The 13,603-nt window shown below is 47.0% G+C and overlaps 1 protein-coding gene across 3 annotated transcripts in view; it reads right to left on the bottom strand.

Moving 5' to 3' along the window:
• Positions 1-13,603, bottom strand: part of MYLK (myosin light chain kinase) — a 263,559-nt gene that overhangs the window by 164,571 nt on the left and 85,385 nt on the right. For all 3 annotated transcript variants that reach the window (XM_062208961.1, XM_062208970.1, XM_062208954.1), the window contains one exon: positions 13,246-13,413. In XM_062208961.1, coding sequence (XP_062064945.1) covers positions 13,246-13,410 — 165 coding nt within the window. In that variant the 5' untranslated portion in view covers positions 13,411-13,413. The remainder of the gene's footprint in view (positions 1-13,245; positions 13,414-13,603) is intronic.

The raw sequence follows: 13,603 nt of genomic DNA on the forward strand, positions 1-13,603 counted from the left end.
ACAAATATATAGTGGCAGTGAAATAATTGTTCACAGCCAATGAAGAACTTGTTCCCAAGTACAGGCTAGTGCAGTGTGTTTCCCCACCCCTTGAGTGTTATCCCAGCTCCCTAAGTGGGGAGCTGACTGGAAACTCCAAGGTGGGGCACATATGCTGGGAGGCTCCACCTGGTGTGCTTAGCCATGGAGCCAGGGCAGCCCATCCAATACATCTCCACCCTGTGGCCAGGTGAAAGGATTGTCCTCTGAGGTACTGACTGATACCTACACCAGGAGTGTCACTATTCTTCATCCAGATGTTGGTGAACAGTTCTTTCCCTAGTCATCCTGAGAAAGCATTCGATAAAATACAACACCCTTTCACGATGACAACTCTAAGCAAATTGGGTATAGAAGGAACATTCCTCAATACAATCAAAGCAATTTATGAAAAACTCATGGCCAGCATCCTACTGAATGGGGAAAAATTGGAAGCATTTCCACTGAGATCTGGTACCAGAAAGGGTGCCTACTCTCACCACTGCTATTCAATATAGTTCTGGAAGTTTTAGCCAGAGCCATTAGGCAAGAAAAAGAAATGAAAAGGATACAAATTGAAAAGGAAGACGTCAAACTATCCCTCTTTGCAGATGATATGATTATTTAGGGAATCCAAAGAACTCTACCAAGAGAATATTGGAACTCATCGAAGAGTTTGGCAAAGTAGCAGGATATAAAATCAATGCACAAAAATCAACAGCCTTTGTATACACAGGCAATGCCATGGCTGAGAAAGAACTGCTAAGATCAATACCATCCATAATAGCTACAAAAACAATCAAATACTTGGAATAAACTTAACCAAGGACATTAAAGATCTCTACGATGAGAATCACAAAGTCTTAAAGAAAGAAATAGAAGAGGATACCAAAAAATTGAAAAATCTTCCATGCGCATGGATTGGAAGAATCAACATCATCAAAATGTCCATTCTCCCAAAAGCAATTTATAGATTCAATGCAATACCAATCAAAATACCAAAGACATTCTTCTCAGATCTGGAAAAAATGATGCTGAAATTCATATGGAGACACAGGAGACCTCAAATAGCTAAAGCAATCTTGTACAACAAAAACAAAGCCGGAGGCATCACAATACCAGATTTCAGGACATACTACAGGGCAGTTATTATCAAAACAGCATGGTACTGGTACAGAAACAGATAGATAGACCAATGGAACAGAATAGAAACACCAGAAATCAATCCAAACATCTACAGCCAACTTATATTTGATCAAGGATCTAAAACCAATCCCTGGAGTAAGGACAGTCTATTCAATAAGTGGTGCTGGGAAAACTGGATTTCCACATGTAGAAGCATGAAGCAAGAGCCCTACCTTACACCTTACACAAAAATCCACTCAACATGGATTAAAGATCTAAGACACCATCAAATTATTAGAGAACATTGGAGAAACCCTGTAAGATATAGGCACAGGCAAAGACTTCTTGGAAAAGACCCCAGAGGCACAGGCAGTCAAAGCCAAAATTAACATTTGGGATTGCATCAAATTGAGAAGTTTCTGTACTGTAAAAGAAACAGTCAGGAAAGTGAAGAGGCAACTGACAGAATGGGAAAAAATATTTGCAAACTATGCAACAAATAAAGGATTAATAACCAGAATCTACAAAGAGATCAAGAAACTCCACAACAACAAACAAACAACCCACTTAAGAGTTGGGCCAAGGACCTCAATAGATATTTTTCGAAAGAGGAAATCCAAATGGCCAACAGACACATGAAAAAATGTTCAGGATCACTAGCAATCAGGGAAATGCAAATCAAAACCACAATGAGGTTTCACCTCACCCCGGTTAGAATGGCTCAAATTCAGAAATCTACCAACAACAGATGCTGGAGAGGATGTGGGGAAAAAGGGACACTAACCCACTGTTGGTGGCAATGCAAACTGGTAAAGCCACTATGGAAATCAGTTTGGAGATTCCTCAGAAACCTCAATATAACCCTACAATACAACCCAGCCAACCCACTCCTTGGAATTTACCCAAAGGAAATTAAATTGGCAAACATAAAAGCTGTCTGCACCTTAATGTTTATTGCAACTCAATTCACAATAGCTAAGACCTGGAATCAACCTAAATGCCCATCAACAGTAGACTGGATAAAGAAATTATGGGATATGTACTCTATAGAATACTATACAGCAGTAAAAAAAAAAAAACAATGAAATCTGGTCATTTGCAACAAAATGGAGGAATCGGGAAAACATCATGCTGAGGAAAATAAGCCAGTCCCAAAGGGACAAATATCATATGTTCTCCCTGATCGGTGACAACCAACCAAGCACCAAAAAGGAAACCTGTTGAAGTGAAATGGACACTATGAGAAACAGTGACTTGATCAGCCCTTGTCCTGACTTTCGATGAACAACTTAAAACCTTATCCCTTTAAGTACTTTTTTGTTCTACTTAATACTATTGGTTGAACTCTTTAATTAACACACAATTATCCTTAGGTGTTTAAATTTTACTGAAAAGTGATCCCTGTTAAATATAAGAGTGGGAATAAGAGAGGGAGGAGATGTACAATTTGGGACATGCTCAGTCAGACTTGCCTCAGACGGTAGAGTTAAAAGTGTGCCAGGGGATTCCAATTCAATCCCATCAAGGTGGCATGTACCAATGCCATCTCACGAGTCCAAGTGATCAGTTTCAGTTTACAATTGATCATAATGATAGGAGTAAGAGTCAAAGGGATCACATAAACAAGACTAGTGTCTGCTAATACTAACTGATAGAATTGAAAAGAAGAGAACAATCCAACATGGGAAACGGGATACACAGCAGACTCATAGAATGGCAGAAGTCCTAAACAGCACTCTGGACTCAGAATCAGCCCTAAAGGCATTTGGATCTGGCTGAAGAGCCCATGAGAGTATTTTAGGCATGGAAAGCTAAGATACTCTGGCAAAAAAAAAAAAAAAAAAAAAAAAAAACTAAATGAAAGATCTCTGTGAGTGAGATCCCAGTAGAAATAATGGGCCATCAAAGAAGGAGGTACCTTTCTCTGAAGGGAGGAGAGAACTTCCGCTTTGACTATGCCCTTGTCTAAATAAGATCAGAGTTGGCAAACTCAAAAGGCTTCCATAGCCTTGGATACTCATGACCAGAACCTAGGGTGATTACTGACGCCATAAACAAGAGTGTCAATTGTTAAGTCAACAACAGGAGTCACTGTGCACTTATTCCCCATGTAGGATCTCTGTCCTTAATGTGTTGTACAATGTGAATTAATGCTATAACTAGTACTCAAACAGTATTTTACACTTTATGTTCTGTGTGGGTGAAAACTGTTGAAAACTTTACTTAATGTATACTAACTTAATCTTCTGTATATAAAGATAATTGAAAATAAATCTTGATGTGAATGGAATGGGAGAGAGAGTGGGAGATGGGATGGTTGCAGGTGGGAGGGAAGTTATTGGGGGGAAAAGCCACTGTAATCCAAAAGCTGTACTTTGGAAATTTATATTTATTAAATAAAAGTTAAAAGAAGAAAAAAAGAAGCACAGAGGAGAGGTCTCAAAGCTTTCTACAAAGGCTGGTTAGTAGGGAAATGAAAGACAGACTGGCAAAAAAATAAAATAAAATAAAAAGGCTGGGGAGCGCCCGCGGGACTCGAACCAACACTGACGTGCTGACTTAGAGCTTCAATGTAGCTGGTATGTCGAAGGAACCGCTGAGCTATAGCCAGCCCGGCAACCAGCGTCAGATTATAGTCTCTTGACTGGTGAGAAAGCCCTGTGTCACTGAGTGACGTATTCCACCATGACTCAGACCCTAGGAATGTCCTGTCTGCTCCAACCCCCACGGAGCACAGAGAGACCTTAGGGAGACACAAAACAATGAGGACACCGGCCTCCCTTATCCCAGGGTGAGCTCTTGTGCCCAACACTGCACGGTTTATACTTCCTTACCACGCAGCAGTCACCTGACCCACAACTCTCCGGAAGCCGCCTCCAGCCTCCGTGCGTCCCAGCCACGCACGGAACAAATCAACTTTCGCTGCAGTGCCGGACTCGGGAGTGAAATCTTTACTAGTGCAAACTGATTTCTGAGCTTACCTTGGAAACTGCTACTAAGCCAGTAAAATCTAGATGTTATATAGTTCTAGTATTATTTCCTGTTACTATGTTTAAAAATCATTTTACACTTGATCTTAGCCAAAAAGCCAAAAGTGATTTTAAAAATCATTTTAAAAATAACACTTACTCATTATTTACACTGTAAAAAAACTAACCTTTCTCTTCCCAAATTTCCTACTTTTGTATAGTTAATCATTAATATTTCAGCGTGTCATTTTCCTTGATTTTTATATTAACTGTACACATAATTTGTTCTTTTTTGTTTTGTTTGCTTGCTGAGGGGATAAAAAGAACAATTTACTGATGAGCTTCAGTTTTTGAAATAATCATTAGAGTAACCACCCAAAAAAACTTAAGTCATAGAATTAATTTGGGACTGGGAAAGAAGTTGGAAATCATTTCTTTTACCTATTTCATTATGAAGATAATAAAGCTAGATGCACACACACACCTGCACACAAAAAAGAATTAGCAAATAGTAACAGTGAGTCCTAAAAGTACATGTAAGTATATAGGGATTCAGGGGAGGGAGAGCAAGGGCTACACAGCTCAGGGCCGGGTCTGGGAGAGGTTACATGCTAACGTGAAAAAGAATGCAAGACTTTCAGTGAAGCAGGAGCAGTGCCTCCACGGGGGCCCCTGTGTGTCCACGAGGGCCGACGCAGGACGCAGGTGTATGCCCATATTTACCTCAACCAGTGAGATCCCCACACTGCTATCAGCGGCTCCCTCTAGGGAGTGGACGCAAGCATCACGCCAAAATGCTTCTAGTTCTTTTGTTTGCATTTTTGTTTTAAAAATAGCCTTACATTGAAATGCTCTTTTTCTTTATAACAAAGTTATAGGCACAGAGATCATTAGCCAATAATATATTTTCAAAGGCCAACGTGGCCGGCTCTTTCCTGTGGCTATCACTCACCAATGACCTTATGTGATTATTGGCAATCATCCACATCCTAGAACCGTGGTTCTTTAATGAAATGTTTTAAAAATAAACATGCTTAAGGAAAGCAGCCTGAAGGAGGCAGAATGTAAATTGAATCTTGAGGCTGGGTAAGAAGGAGGGAAAAGGGCATTCTTGATACAGGCACAACCTGAGGGAGGGAAGGGGGCAGGCGAGTGGTGACCCGACGGGACCCTTGAGGCACCCCTGTGGGCTGGCCGGGTAGGGGCTGCGTCTCAGACCTGCACCCCGTTGGTGCTCCCCGGGAGACCCAAACAGCTGTGAGCCCCATTGTGGCAGGCACTGTGCTGCTCTGGGGGCACAGAGCAGTAAGGAATGGCCACTGAGTTTAGGAGCCAGCTGAGACACATGAAAGGGGGACAGCTCCATAGCCTTGGCAGCTCATGACAAGAGCCTCCGGTGATTACTGACATCGTAAATAAGAGTGTCAACTGCTAAATCAACAACGGGAGTCACTGTGCACTTTCTCTCCATGTAGGACCTCTGTCCTTAAGGTGTTGTACTATGCAAATTAATGGTAAAACTAGTCTTCAAACAGCACTTCATACTTTGTGTGTCTGTGAGGGTGCAAACTGTTGAAATGTTTCTTAGTATATGCAAAGTTGATCTTCTGTATATAAAGGTAATTAAAATGAATCTTAATGAAGAATGGGATGGGAGAGGGAGTAGGAGATGGGATGGTTTGTGGGTGGGAGGGTGGTTATGGGGGGGGATTGCTATAATGCAAAAGTTGTACTTTCAAAATTTATATTTATTAAATAAAAGTTTAAAAAAAAAGAAAGAAAGAGGGCGTAGCATGTGGCTGAAGGAACAGGAGATCAGGGTCCCAAAGCACTGGCTCCACTGCTTGCTGGCACAACCTTGGCAAGTGCTGGAGTCACTGAGTGCCCACTCTGCTGAATGGGGTTGAAAGCCACCTTAGGACGAGGATAAGATGACTAGGATTGCAAGCCTGACCTGACAAGCCATCAACAAGCGCTGGTTCCCTTCCTATCACTCTCCTAGCCCAAGCCAACATGAGAGATTAAGGAGTTTTCTTGTTTACTCTTTCTCTGCCAGGTGGTGGGCTGGGGGAGTGGCACTAGAGCTCAGATCTATCCAGGCGCCTTCAAAACAGTTTATGGAAAATGTGTGTTATGAAAAAACTCTGCCTGGATTTCAAACTTTCTGCGCCCGAATAAACTTGCCTTTTAATTCCATTTTCCATGAACTTTTTGAAGTCCAACAAGAGAAGGGAGGCCAAGGAGACAACGCAGGAAAGCTGGGGGCTGATCACAATGACCTTTCAGATGGTGCTGGAGAGCTTCACGCAAAAGGAAGCCGTCCTGGGTCCAAGGACAGGAAACAGGGGTGGCAGAGTCAGACCTGCACTTTAGGGAGGTCACTTACGTAAGAGCAGAAAGAACTGGAAGGGCATCAGCTACAAGCACGACACGTTTCCAAGCCACTGCAAGCCTCACATAACCTCTTCTAACTTCCTACAGTGCAAAGGCTCAGAGAATGAGTTCAAGCAACTCGTTACACACACGGTCACATCTGCTTTTTTACATGCACACACTCTTCTTCAGAACCCATCACCAAGGCTCCTACACGTTGGGTGCAGGTCCAACACTCCCTTCAAATTTCTCCTGGTGCCAAACATAGCAAGTGACAATGTTTTTTTAAAGATTTATTTTATTTATTTGAAAGGCAGAGTGATAGAGAGAGACTGAGAGATCTTCTATCTACTGTTTTACTCCTCAAATGGCTGCAACAGCTAGGGCTGGGCCAGCCTGAAGCAAGGAGCCTTGGACTCCATCCAGATCTCCCATGTGGGTGGCAGAGGCCTGAGGACATGGGCCATCATCTGCTGCCTTCCCAGGTGCATTGGCAGGGAGCTGGATAGGAAGCAGAGCAGCCAGGACTTGAGCCAGCACTCCTACATGGGTAGCCGGTGTTCCAGGCAGCGGCTTAACTGCCATGCCACAATACTGGCCTCAGTTGATGACTTCCGAGTTGGAAGTGAACAGGGAAGAAGTGGCTGGGAGAAGGACACTACTGTTGTTGAAGGTGGAGATGGAGGAATTATTGCTGCTTCTATGGGTCAGGGCTTCTCACACTCTGCTCCTCCACCCTCCATGGCTTACACATAGACAGGCCACTTCCTCCTGCCTTTCCATCAACCATCTGGCCTGAAACCTCCTGTGGGCTGTGCATCTCAAGAGGTACTCTAGTGTCAGTCATCAGATTTCCGGCACAGTCAGGGCCGGTCACTATGCTTGCTTTTTTTGTGATAAGTCAGGGCCGAGAGGAAGAAACCTCTAGTCGTCCATATTTTCCCACCATACCTCTCCATGCTTGACTCTGTGGTGGGAGAAGCAGCCCGTCAACACTGTGGGTGCCAGCATGGGCAACAACACAACCACCACGGGGCCCTGGCTGCCTACACACAAGGAGCCCCAGCTGCTCTGAAGCCTGCAGGGAACACTGGTGGTGGCTAGGTCCTGGGCACTTCTCTTCCCACCCTGCTTACATCCCGCATGGCAGGGGTTCTCCTAGGCATGTGAGCACACAGCAGAGCCCCTGTCTGAACCTCATTTCCCTTGCTGTCCCCAAAGCAAGTGGCCACCCCTCAGTCACCCCCACAGGCCTAGCACATCCTGCCACGGGGAGAGGCCCACCCAGGCCTTCGATGCATGCTCAGGACCACTTGGTAGAAAACGCCACGGTCCTGAACACCCAGCACATGAGGCCTGGCTTGGCTCGGGAGGGCAGACCTGGGGGCAGACAGGTGTCCTGCGCTGTGGGGAGGATCCGCCTGGGCTCAGGGTGAGGGCTCTGTTGCCTTGGTATAAAAGTTGGTACTGATGTGGTAAAAAGCTCACATTTGATGGGATGGTGGCCGTGGCCAGATCAGTAGGCCCTCACCCAACGGCAGCTGCTCCGGAATGACAGTGATGCCCCCCGAAGCCCATGTGGCTGACATAAACCCTAGGTCCTGTGGTCCAGGCCAAAAGGCCACAGCTGGGGAGCACTGAATTCTTGAAGGATGACTGTACTGCGGGGCCACATTCAGCTATGGGCAAGGCACTGCACCATGTCAGGAGACTGGGAAGTGACTGAGACAGAGTTTTCATCTATCTCGGTGCTATGTTTTCTCCGCAGTTTATTCCCATCATTTAGGGAGATACTATCTGCAAGTGCATCTCATTACTGCTTATCATGAATACTTTCATAAATTCCCCGTGTGAATAAGCACAGCCAAAGATCTTATCTGAGGCCATCTTCGGGCTCAGGAGTCTTGTCTCAGCTGCTGGTCTTGCTGCTCCCTCCACTGCTGGGCCCCTACCTCCAAGCAATCCTTAGTGTGCTCGCTTGTTGCCTCATGGCTTTTAAACGGTTGCTACAGCACCAGGCATTGCATCTGGATACAAGGCAGGAAGCAGGGTGAAGATGGAACAGGAAGGCACCAGTGATGTCTTTTTATTTTTCTTTTAGTTATAAAAAAGCTTTTCCAGAAGCTCTGGAACTGACCTCAGCCCAAATGTATCACTGAGCAGCAAGGGAAGCCTCTACAGTGACCTCTAGCATGGAAAAGGCTAGGGCCATGACATGGTTATGCACCGGCCGCCAGAGGATCTGCCACAGGTGGAAAAGCCACAGGGGGCACCTGGAGTCCCACCCTAATGTCACCCGAAAGAAAGGAGAGCTCTGAGGCCAGCACTGGGGTGCAGCAGGTTAAGCTGTCACCTGCATGCTGGCACCCCACATCACAGTGCAGGTTTGAGTCTTGGCTGCTGTGCTTCTGATCCAGCTCCCTATCAGTGTGCCCAGGAAAGCAGTGGAGAACAGCCCAAGGGCTTGGGACCTGCCACCCATGCAGGAGACCCAGGTGAAGCGCCCGGCTCCCAGCTTCAGCCTGGCCCAGCCCCAGCTGTTGCAGCTATTTCGGGAGTGAACTAGCATATTGAAGATCTCTCTCTCTGTTGCTTTTCAAAAAAAAAAAAAAAAAAAGAATCTTAAAAAACAAAGAGAGCTTTGTTGGAGGAAGGGATGAAGTCCTCTCCCATAAAAAGGGGAAGGCCAGGCAATAATTTGTATCTCTTTTCAGAATGAAAACAAAAAAGCACAAAGTTGAACCCGCTCAGAGGGCAGTAGGAAACTGGAAGCTTTATAACTGTCTCTATCTCTGGTGTGCACTGTGCTTCTCAGCCAAGGGAGATGGGAGGCTTCCTGCACCAACCTCAGAAGAAGCTGCAAGTCCTTGGACCCACCCCTGGTGGTGGAAATTTTTTAAAGAGGGGAGCAAAGTGGCAACAGTGAGGATGAGGAGGCTTCCTGCACTGTGCTGAGGACTGGCCTGCGCCCAAGAAGCAGCTGGAAGGCATGCTCACCTGGAGGAGATGCTGCCAGAGCCAGGTTACCAGGGGGCTGAGGTCGTCATGAGACAGACACCAGCTGGACTGGCTGGTGCAGAGTGAGCACCTGAAACAGGATGCCTCCCGGGGTCCCGAGGGAGGGGCTGCAGCAGGCAGGGTCAAGAGGCACCAATGATGGTGCCCAGAGGGTTCCCACATTTGTGCTTGGTCTTTTATAACTGGCAATTCCCCCTCAAAGCCCTTGTCACTCCAGGTCAACGTCATCTTACTTCTATCTTCTCTTATCAGGAACATCCCCCCTTCACTCCATCTCTGGTATCAACACAACCAGCTTCCTCATTCTGGGATCCTCGGAGGTGGCCGTTCCCTGATGCCAAACATTCCTTTGTGTCCTTTGCAGCAGGAACAATGCGCATGTGCAACCCTCCGATTTACTGAGCTCTTTCTTCTCTAGCTTCTGCCTCTGCATTTCCCTCTCTCAAATACTCGGCCCACACCAGACATCACCGTGCTGCCACAGTGCTCTTCTGGGTTAATTCCAGGCAGGTGGAAGGCGGTGAGGGAGCACTGTGGTGTGACTTTCAGGAACACTCTCCTGGCTGACAGTCCCCGCGGAACGCCAAAATCAACAATGTCATCAACACAAGGGCGCTTCAAAAAGCTTGGGGAAAGTGGAATTAAAAGATAAGCCTATTTTGCTGCAAAAAGTTTTGAAATCCATGCATAGGTTTTTTTCATAATACACATTTTCCACAAACTCTCTGAAGTGCCATTGCATAAGTAAACCAGAATGCTCACATAAAAAATGCTCTAAGGATAATAGAGTCAACACTGTGAATGCATTCAGTGACTCTGAACTGTTCACTATTAAATTTTATTCATTTGAGAGGCAGAGACAGAGAGGAAGTGAGAGTGAGTGAGAAAGAGAGAAGAAGTGAGAGCGAGAGAGCGTGCTCCCCTTTGCTATGCACTCTCCAAATACCCACAATGGCACTGAAGTTGGGAGCTGGGAGCAGGATCTAGGTCTCCCACGTGGGTGGCAAGGACCTAAGCACGGACTTGAGCCACCACCACTACCTCCTAGGGTCTGCAATAGCAGGAAGCTGCAGGCAGGAGCCAGAGGTGGGTGTGGAGCCCAGGCAGTACAATATGGGATGTGGGCATCTCAGCTGCCAAACTAATGCCTGCTCCTGTTGACTCGAAGATGGTTAAATTTATGTGACACACATTTCTACCCATGAATAAAAATACTATATTATTACCCTTTTTGACTTTAACGAAGTACTTTTACTACCTGCCAACTTCTCTTCTCACACCCCAGAAATACAGAAAGAGAAGCTGTCATCCCCTGATAAGGAAGCCTGGTATTGCTAGAAGGAGTAGCATGGAGCAGCACAACGCTGCCGTGTGTGGGCTCCAGGCTGGTGCTCAGTGGAGTCCAGGACGGTGTAGAGTCCAGGCCCCTGTGAAGGGGTCACGTCACATGACTAAGAGGGCCGGCTCCTCCGCACAGGAGGCCAAGGCATCGCCATCTCTCCACTGCGTGCTTGTCTGGGTGGGGGAAGGGCTTGTCTCAGACGCAGCAGGCAGGGAGATGGGAGAGGAGATGCGATCAGTTTTGCTGTCTAGTCCATTGCTCAGGTGTTTAGTTTTAATGTGGGCAGTGTGAGATTTGCTGTTTCAGGAGTACAGTCACAAAGTCACACAATCGCCACCAGAATGTCTCCATGCTCCCCACTCCGCCCCCACCCAGAGCAACCAGGATGCAGGCCCTCTCCGCGGAGCTGCCTCTTCTGGACATTTCACATCAGTGGACAGGGTAAGCTGCGCCGTGTGCATCTGTCTCCCTTAGCAGAACGCTTTCAGCGTTCATCCATGCTGCAGCACACATCAGGACTTTTTTCCCTTTTTTGGTCGTCTACATCACTTCTGAACCCCAAGGGATTGCTCTTGCCCTTTCTTTCCCACAGCTGTGGGGATGAAAGGACAGGGGACCAGAGTCAGGGCAACACCAAAAAGCAGAAGCACGCTCCTAGAAGCATCATCAGCCATGCCCCAAGTAGAAGACAGACAGGACTACGAGGTCAGATGCATTAGCAAGCAGTCTGAAGGAGACACGTCTGGGGTCAGCATTGTGGTGCAGTGGGTTAAGCCACCAACTGCCATGCCAGCATCCCATGTGGGCACAGGTTTGAGTCCTGGCTGCTCTACTTCTGATCCAGCTCCCTGCTAATGACCTGGGAAAGCAGCAGAAAATGGCCCAAGTGCTTGGGCCCCTGCACCCTTATGGGAGACCCAGATGAAGCTTCTGGCTCCAGACTTCAGCTTGGCCCAGCCCTGATGGTTGTAGCCATTTGGGGAGTGAACCAGCAGATGAAACATCTCTCTACTTCCATCTCTCTCTGTAACTCTGCCTTTCAAATAAATAAAATAAATCTTAACAAAATAAAAGGAGACAGGCCTGTGCCTGGCACACAGTGCAGTGCAGCCCAGGCCAATATCGAGGCAGCAGTCCCTGTATTCTCCAGACTACCATGTGGTCACACCTGCTGCTTAATTAAAGGCAAGACACGGCACTGTTCCAGGAGAGCCATCTGTCTACAAACTTCCTAGAGCTCACTCCTGCATCATGAAGTCAAAGTGCAACTCATGGGTTTCTCTCAACCTTGTCTTTTGCAAGTGCCCAGATCAAAGTGTTCTTGCTTCTAAAGCATGTCCTGGGGGGGTAGGTCCATGTGATTGATCGCATGACATTCCTTGCAAACCTCCCTGATGTCCTCATGTATCTCAGTGTCAGGTTGACTTCACACCCTGCTGGGCTCCCAGCCACTTACTCCAAGTCTTCCCATTGGGCTCAACATGAGATATTCTTTCTTCAATGTTCTCACCTTCTCCTCATCTTTTGTCCAATGCACACAAGGAATTGCCATGCCCGTTTGCAGAAAAAAAAATGGAGGCCCAGTAAGAACAAGAGATCAGGGCCCTCGTTATCACACAGTGGGTAAAGCCTCTTGCCTGTGATGCCGGCATCCCATATGGGCACCAGTTCGAGTCCCAGCTGCTCCACTTCCAATCCAGCTCCCTGCTAATGTGCCTGGGAAAGCAACAGTAGGTGGCTCAAGTGCTTGGGACCCTGTCACTCACATGGGAGACCCAGAAGAAGCTTCTGGCTCCTGGCTTTGGCCTAGCCCAGCCTTGGGCTGTTGTGACCATCTGGGGAATGAACCAGTGGATAGAAGATCTCTCTCTGCCCCCTCATCCCATAACTCTGATTTTCAAACAAATAAATAAATCTTTAAAAAATACATAAAGTTTAAGAGACCAGGGACCATTTGCAAAGTAACAGAACTATAGTCAGGGGTCTGGTGTCCCGTCCCCCACTCTGGGTCACTACACGGGTGCACAAGTGGTTCAGTGGACTATTTGGTCTTCTCAGGGAAGAGGTGACAAAAAACTCACAGCTCGTTCTCAGCTGTCCTGATTTGAGGGCAGGGCACGTGTTTCAACCCAGGCTACCGAGCCATGTTTGCTTCTATAATTAGGCAGCATGTACTCAGAATGTAATCCATGTTAACAGCAAAATATCTCAGAATGGTCAGTGTGCAGCATCCCTCTTATCCCTGAGTTCTCCAACACAGACCCAAGTCCACCATAAACAAAAAAGGATGAGCCAAGTGGCCCTGCTCACTGCATATGAAGATGCACATGAAAACAGGCCTCCTGCCGGATCCAGCCCGCCTAGCTGCCCAGCCTCCCCACCCAGCCACACGTCTCTTACCCTCCCTTCAAACTTGGCAGTGGCGCCTTCTTTGACACAGAGGTTCCGAGGGGGCGAAATGAAGGCAGGGGCCTCGGCCAGGGGCATGGAGCCGACTCTTGAGGGATCCATACTGAGGGAGGCTTTAGAAACGTGTGAAGAGGCAGCCAGCTTCACATCCCCCATGGCCTGCAGAAAGGAAAGAGAGGACAAGGGGACATCAGATAAGCATGGCACTGTCATCCCTTCAGACACCTGCATGCCCAGTCCGGCAGTGCGGCACGGGGCTACAGTAGGCACCCAGCCAGGGCAGCGTCCCCCTGGACTCCTTCTCTGGAAACTTAGAGGCTCCATGTCTTTGACATACAAGTTGCCAGGG

This window comes from Lepus europaeus, chromosome 2 (genome assembly GCF_033115175.1).
Source record: "Lepus europaeus isolate LE1 chromosome 2, mLepTim1.pri, whole genome shotgun sequence".
NCBI classification, from domain to species: Eukaryota; Metazoa; Chordata; class Mammalia; order Lagomorpha; family Leporidae; genus Lepus; species Lepus europaeus.